General features: G+C 42.7%; 1 protein-coding gene across 2 annotated transcripts in view; it reads left to right on the top strand.

Moving 5' to 3' along the window:
- The first annotated feature begins 5,006 nt into the window (after positions 1 to 5,006).
- Positions 5,007 to 8,518, top strand: part of USO1 (USO1 vesicle transport factor) — a 28,590-nt gene continuing 25,078 nt past the window's right edge. For both annotated transcript variants that reach the window (XM_053461605.1, XM_053461604.1), the window contains exon 1: positions 5,007 to 5,239. In XM_053461605.1, the coding sequence (XP_053317580.1) occupies positions 5,171 to 5,239 (69 nt within the window). In that variant the 5' untranslated portion in view covers positions 5,007 to 5,170. The remainder of the gene's footprint in view (positions 5,240 to 8,518) is intronic.

Raw genomic sequence — 8,518 nt, 5'->3', positions numbered from 1 at the left:
AACACATACACACTCGCTATCGCATTAACACATACTTACAGACTAATGCTAATGCACACACTTGCATATACTGTACTCATTCATGCTCACACACATATCCACATTCATGTTAACACACACCCACACGTACAAAACTATGCCAACACATACACAATTACACATACACGCTCACACATACATTCTAAGTCTAACTTACAAACATACTCCCTCCTTTACCCTCTCTTTTCACTCACTCCCTTCCTTATCTTACCGCAGCTTTTGCGGCTGCTATGAATTAAATAATCAAGTGACAGTGTCAATAGAAAACAAAACAAATAGTTTTGTTCAGTATGCTATATAAATGTATGTAATATTGTTTACATATTAAAATAAGTACAATATATCTATCAACAACCCACATCATTTGTAAACAATGGAAGCAGCCATATTTTGGCTTCAAAGATTTGCAGATGAAAGAGGGAGGGTTTGGAGAGGTCTATGCCAGGACAGCACAGGCTATGGCAGCTGTTAAGGGAGCCCAAATTAACCCTGGGTATAGGCAGCTGTATTAAAGATGGCCCAGGGGTAGATGTCATGTTAGAGGTATTATAGGCTTATGTTAATACATAGATTATAATTTATTCTTGATTGATGCAACATACTCACACTTTCATTTATAATGTACCGTATATTCCGGCGTATAAGACGACTTTTTAACCCCAAAAAATCTTCTTAAAAGTGGGGGGTCGTCTTATACGCCGGGTACTTACCAAGCCGGAGGTTCCCACGAAGCCACCAATCTCTCTAATCACTACGCGCCGGCTATTGATGCCGAGCGCAGGGATGCCGTCATGTCCCGGCGCCCGGCATCAATTGCCGGCGCGTAGTGATGAGGGAGCAGGGAAGCCGAGGTCTCAAGTGCCAGACCTCGGGCTTCCCTGCTCTCTAATCACTAGGCGCCGGGTATTGATGCCGAGCGCAGGGATGACGTCATGTCCCAGCGCCCGGCATCAATAGCCGGCGCGTAGTGATTAGAGAGCAGGGAAGCCGAGGTCTGAAGTGCCAGACCTCGGGCTCCCACAACTGGATGGAAGAAAGAAGACAGAAGATAAGGTAAGAGATGGGGAGAAAGGGACAAAGGGGGAGAAATATATATATATATATATATATACACACACACACACACACGTGTGTGTGTGTGTGTATATATATATATATATATACACATATACATATACATGTGTGTGTAAAGGCAGGGGTGTGTGGTGAGGGCAGTGTATAAATGTGTATGTATGGACAGGCATATGTGTAGATATATATATATAGATATATATACCGTGTTTCCCCGATAGTAAGACACCCCCGATTGTAAGACGTATCGGGAGTTTCAGAGGGGTCAGCTAATATAAGCCGTACCCCGAAAGTAAGACATATGTCTTACTTTCGGGGAAACACGGGGGATGTTAAATAAAGTTTTTTTTAACTTTATTTAACATGGAGGATGTTAAATAAAGTTGAAAAAAAACCCCGATGTTTTTATTTAAACCCTGTGCGGCCGCAGACCCCTAAGGCCGGCCCCTTAGAGCAGGGCCGACCTTTGGGGTGTGCGACCGCACAGGGCGCCACACTCCAGGGGGTGCCAACCTGCGGCACCCGGCACCCCTCCAGAGACGGACAGTAATGTCCGCCGCTGGAGGAGCAGGCTCGCAAGGGAGCGGTATCGGAGGTCTTTAACAGACCTCCGGCTCCCTTGAGTGATTTTAAGCCGGGTTCAACCCGGCTTAAAATCACTCAAGGGAGCCGGAGGTCTGTTAATGACCTACGATACCGCTCCCTTGTGATCTGCGCGGCAACAGCTGTTGTGCGCCGGGGTTTCTTGTCAGATGTATAAATATATATCATACAGCTATAAAGTATGATGGTTAACTGTGTGTATTTGCACTTTGTGCTTAGTTTTTTGTATTAGATACAGTACGTGTCATGATCTTACAGGTGGTTTTTGCAAAAACAACTTTAAGGACCCGTTCAAGGTCTTGCAGATGTCCATTCGTTTTAAACTTTGTGTGTCAAGGTTATACCGTGTTATACCATGCGGCGATGCCAACTTTTGCCCAAGACAATGGGTAAATAAGATAGCAGAATAGTAAGTTTGTGGGGGGAGGAATACTGCACTCATTGAGAGACGGATCACACGGGTATGTTGCAAATGATTATCTTTATTGGCAAGCATTACACTTATTTTTTGCTTTATACATTATTTATTTGATTCAAATGAATCATTGTTTTTATGATATATACGCAATAAACATAAGAGTTTGGTTTACATTTCTCAAGTCACTTTATTTTATTATACCCTCAATTATTCATTATGGATAGAGGGACCTTACCATTTATATAAATGTATTGCTTTTGTACCTGTATCATAAGCTCTGCTAAATCTTAAGAAATAAGATGTTAAAAACACCTTTGAAGAGCTCTGAGCTGCCCAACATCCATGCTCAGACACACATAAACATCCATACATACACTCACTGGCCACTTTATTAGGTACACCTTGCTAGTACCGGGTTGGACCTTCTTTGGCCTTCAGAACTGCTTTCATTCTTCATGGCATACTTTGTACAAGGTGCTGGAAACATTCCTCAGAGATTTTGGTCCATATGGACATGATGGCGTCACACTGTTGCTACAGATTTGTCGGCTGCACATCCATGATGCGAATCTCCCGTTTCAAAACATCCCAATAGGATTAAGATCTGGTGACTGTGGAGGCCATTGGAGTAAAGTGAACTCATTGCCATGTTCAAGAATCCAGCTTGATATGATGTAAGCTTTGTGACATGGTGCATTACATTAGGGCTGCAACTAACGATTATTTTAATAATCGATTAGTTGGCCGATTATTTTTTCGATTAATCGATTAATCGGATAAAAAAAACAATATGCAAATTTTTTGTTTATTTAAAATAATTTTAAGAACTAGATGTTAAAAACAACTTGCATTGTGCCCCCACCCCCACTCTGCCCTGCATCCCCACCCCCACTCTGCCCTGCACCCAGTCTCACACCCTGCCCTGCCCCCCCACCCCCACTCTGCTCTGCACCCAGTCTCACACCCTGCCCTGCCCCCCCACCCCCACTCTGCTCTGCACCCAGTCTCACACCCTGCAATGCCCCCCACCCCCACTCTGCTCTGCACCCAGTCTCTCTCTCTCTCTCTCTCTCTCTCTCCCCAGTCTCGCACATAAACATTCGCACAGACAATAGACATAAAGAGTACTTACCTCCGCTACGAACTTCTTCCACTTCAAACTTGATAGTAGACGCGCGTCACCTCCGTCGTCACGTAGCATGAAGAAGGCGGAGACTGCAGAGCGTGGAGCAGAACCGGGGAACGCAGGCGGAGGTAAGTAAAAGGAGCCTAGTGCTCCAACGACGAATCGATCACTCGATTAATCGATAACGGAAATCGTCGACAACGATTTCCGTTATCGATTATTATCGATTTTATCGATTCGTTGTTTCAGCTCTACATTACATCCTGCTGGAAGTAGCCATCAGAAGATGAGTAAACCGTGGTCACAAAGGGTTGGACAAGGTCAGCAACAGTACTCGGGTAGGCTGTCACATTTAAACAATGCTCAATTGGTACTAATGGGCCACACCATTACACCACCACCAGGAGCCTGAACTGTTGATACAAGGCAGGATGGATCCATGCTTTCATGTTGTTTACACCAAAATCTGACCCTGCCATCTGAATGTCATCAGACCAGGCAACATTCTTCCAGTCTTCCATTCTCCAATTTTGGTGGGCCTGTGAGAATTGTAGCCTCAGTTTCCTCTTCTTAGCTCACAGGAATGGCACCCGGTGTGGTCTTCTGCTGCTGTAGCTCATCTGCTTCAAGGTTTGACGTGTTGTGAGTTCAGAGATGGTATTCTACATACCTTAGTTGTACGAAGTGGTTATTTGAGTTACTGTTGCCTTTCTGTCATCTTGAACCAGTCTGCCCATTCTCTTCTGACCTCAAGGCGTTTTCGTCCACACAACTGCCGCTCACTGGATATTTTCTCTTTTTCCGACCATTCTCTGTAAACCCTATTGATGGTTGTGTGTGCGTGAAAATCCGCAGCAGTTTCTGAAATACTCAGACCAGCTTCTCTGGCACCAACAACCATGACACATTCTAAGTCACTAAAATAAAAGTAGTTCAAAGTAGTTTATAAACTATTTAACAACTTAGAACCGGTACGAGGTAACAGTGACCGCTGCGACCCCTGTGGTTACGCCGGTGGTGACATGCGGCAATCATCCTCCCCCACTGCGCCGAGAAGTGATGTCAGGATCCAGTCGGATTTCTGCTTTATGTGACGGATGAGAGCTATGGGCCAGTCACTACTCTGGCGCCCTGGAGCAATCGCTGCTGTAAAATAGAAAAATGGAATATGAACAAGTCAAACCAGAACACTAATTAAGTTAAAATTAAGATGTTACATATTCATTGCACGGTTGGCTAGTCCTGGCCTGGAGATGATGATTTGATTGAAGGTGATGTGAGGATGTCAGTGGTGTAGAGTTTGGGAAGACAGATGGCTTATTTAAAACACACACGTTGTGGATATTAGGAGAATACGTTGTATGTTCGTTTGAACAGGTGGATTCTTAGTGTGTTTAATATTAGGCTACATAGATACAGACTGACAGAACCAAGGATGCCTAAAACAATTTCTTAAAAACCTAACTACAGGGGCACCGAGTCACGGGTTATTCCGAACACAGTTAAAACCTCGTAATCGGATATTAGTGAGGATTATAGTCTTATTTACGACGGACCAGGTAGAAAGAAACCCCTTCTCACGTGATCCTAAACCTCGCCCCCTTGACCGTCCAACATTCGCTCTGACACGTCACCGCCACGTCCCTGACGCATGCGCATTCCGTCAATTGCGTTTCCGGGTTCCTTCCCAGTGTACCCTGTCCCACGTCATCATACCTCTGCGCTGTATACACAGTGTGAGCGCCCCGCCTCCTTTCCTGCTTCACCTCTGTCCCTGCCGCGTCTCCCTGGCACCGGGGCCTGTTAGGGATTTATCGGTAACATTCCGTGTCCGTACCCAGGCCGGCGGCGATACACCCACAATACCGGGGAGTCCTCCTTTTTGCTGAGGTGCAGGAGACACACAGTCCAACATGAATTTCCTTAGAGGAGTAATGGGAGGGCAGCAGAGCTCTGGACCCCAGCCATCCGGAGCCGAAACCGTGAGTTGACAGCAACCTGTGTGTGTATATGTAAACGTGTATGTATGTATGTATGTGTGTGTGTATGTATGTATGTATGTATGTGTGTATGTATATGTGTGTATGTGTGTATATATAATGTGTATGTATGCGTTTATGTAATGGTTTACCTTATCTGTATATGCCCCATATGAAGTATTTGGGTCACCACTGGCATTGCTGCTATACGTACCCAACCCCCATAGATCACAAAATGTTTCTTCTATATGTGATTCAGATCATTACGAATGAGAGTGCAACGCGTCGCATTGCTTGCAGACGAGCGGAATGCTGCTTTGGGGAGCTATTGTTATGTTTGACCCAGCTGGTCTAGGGATCTCCTCTCTTCCTTTGTCTATGAAACCAACATTTAAAATCTGTGCGTTTTCTTTTACTTCTGAGTCTCCACCTAACGTATCGGTTTGTCTTAGTCTGTCAATTCTCGTCTTGTCATACCCCATGAATATATGTATTGTATTAAGCGCTGCGTAAACTGTTGGAGCTATATAAATAAAAGAAAATTAATAATATTTTTTGCTGCAGTTTACCCACTCACCAGGAAATAAAGGTGTATATCCTTCGCACACTATAGCCTTTTGTTTTTATTGTGTGTCTTAATCTTTAAACCATTTGTATAAGTTGCAACCGGACATGTGTTTTATCTCTGGGTATAAATCCCATCATCCATAGCTTGCCACGGTTTGATAGAGATGCAAAATATAATATGCCACAGCTGTCCCAGTTCTGCATCCAGCCTGCATGCTGTGTCTGTATGAGGGCAGATAACTCCAATATGGTCAAACGTCAGGATGCATTTGTAGTATGTCCTCCAAATATGTCAGGTTTTGAGTCTGGTAGTACAGCGTCATATGTCCCGAGTTTAAGGGTGCGTTCACTAAACGATGAGCTTGTGGCAGAGTTGAAAGCTGCATCTCCCTGCTATCGCTATGCATTAAAAAGGACCAACATCATTGATCTTCTGCATAATGTATGGTGATATAATGTATGCAAAATGTTCAGTTCTCCTTCAGACACCAGTGTTAGTAAATATGCTCCTTAGTCTTGCTTATCCCACGTACCGGCAGTCACACCAACACCCTCAGAACATATGGAACTATGAGACCTCTATAGTGAATTTAGACTGTGCAAATTATATTTTATACATAATATATATATATATAATAGTCTAAATGATGTGTCCAAATATGGTACATTGTATTCAATACCTGGTGGAGAATATTTTTCTTCTTCCTTTGTCCATGCACACAAGTGAAGTCTCTTGACATATCCATACGATTAATTAAATAAGGGTTCCATGAGACAAGCCAACGTCTCACTTTAACCTGCCACAATGTATCTTTTGGGGTCACCATAATCCATCTATGTTTTAAATTCCTTCACTGTATAAGCTTCTACCACTTCTGCTGGGACACTGTTCCACTTATCTACCACCCTCTCCTTAACGTAAAAATAATACGCTTATTAAAACTGAGAAGCTGACAGCTGTGCTAAAAATTCTCATAAGCAGTTTAGTATAGCGCTTGTATCAGATTGTGGTTTCCAACTGTCTAAAGCTTTGTAACACTGACTAAAGCATTAACAATGGTAGTGTTGTGTTTTTGTTTTTTTTTTTTTACTGCATTTTTGTTGTTATTTGGTGTTTCTATCTTGTTTTTTTTCTGAAGGGATATGCTAAATTGTAAATAGTGGTTAGCATTTATTGGCATTTTTAAATATTTTTTTTTGGTATCATTAAAGAATCTTTGTGCACACACACAAGAGAGGGAGAGAGAGCAGCGCGCCCAAAAAAATTTGGAGCCCTCTGCTTCGTTTGTGTGTTTTGTTGAGGGTCTCTCGTTGTTTTCGGACATTCGTACAAAATTTGCCACTTTCGTTAAAATTAAAATGTATACAAATCCGAATGCACAAGTCTCCTGTTGACTTAAAGTATAGTATACAATGAAACATAAAACTTGACTTAAGTGCGGAACAATCCATAGTCGGGGACTTACTGGTTTGGCAAAGTATATGTAGAATAATATATATATATTATGAGTGGTTGTGTGTTAGCAGTGCTGTAAGTTATGGCTCATGGGCTTTGACCCCCTTTGTATGCGTGATCTTCATTGTTTCAAGACTTTTGTGCTGATAATGTGCTTCTCTCTTATCTGCGTTAGGCATTATTTGCTAATTGATTTGAGTAGCTTTATTTTTGCGAGGTCAGCAAAAGCTATGAGATTTATTTCTTGTCCCGTTAGCGGGTAGGAAAGCGCTGTTCGTCATGGCCCTCATGGCGTGTTCACCTCTCACGTTTACTGGGTTACCGTATAGTAGCAAGTCTTCACATCCATGCTGAGGAATCTCACCCCTGCGGGACCTGAGACCTTCTGGAACGAAACACTGCGGCTTCAGCCATTTAGAAACAATGTGTTTGCTTCATCCGAATATTTAGGATATCTAATTAAATATTTTGTATCTAATTAAATATTTTGTGTCTATACTTTAAGGACTGTTCTTGAGGTTACATATCATACTTTACCTGGGGATATTATGGGCTGACTCTATAGGCTTTAGATGCCGGTGAAAAAAAATAAATTCAGTTTAAGAATATCCACTACATATTCCTTATTTGTGGAAAACAATAAACTAGCCGTGTTAAGTAGGCTTAATATATTTAAGGGGGAAAAAATCCTTAGTCATTAAACACAGAATTTGACCGCATCTTGTGTGTATCTACAGGCAGTATGTGTGTCCAACGCTTATTGATGCTGATAATCCATTAATGAATGAATGCCTTTTGTGTTTATGTAGGACTGGGGGTTAAGTGCATCTTGCTGCATGTAACTTTTAGGATGCTGCTATCCCTTTATCCTGATTTGTGATCACCACGTGGCTCAGACACGAACCGTGCCGACTACAAACATTTCTTAGGGATCTGACTTCCGTTTCATCTCTTGACAGGCAGAAAATGTTTGAGAATGAGTCAGACATCCTCTCTAAAAAAACGTATATATGTGTTTTTATCTGGGTTAAACGTGCCAGCTGTGGTGCGTGCCGAAAGGAATTGCCATGTGTGTTGTATAAATAGAGGCACATTTGTGATGAAGGGTGGAGGTTACATCCATGTGGGTGGAAAGCTGTCACAACTGCTTGCAGCCTTCACGTTTTCCATAGCATCCTACTTCTAGATGTCTACTTTGAGTCGGCGTATGGTTAACTTCCTGCCTGTTCTGTGTGTTTAGCAGGTAATGTCCAGGGTGG

The sequence above is a fragment of the Spea bombifrons genome, chromosome 1 (assembly GCF_027358695.1).
Source record: "Spea bombifrons isolate aSpeBom1 chromosome 1, aSpeBom1.2.pri, whole genome shotgun sequence".
NCBI lineage: Eukaryota > Metazoa > Chordata > Amphibia > Anura > Pelobatidae > Spea > Spea bombifrons.
This window is presented reverse-complemented; position numbering and strand designations above follow the sequence as displayed.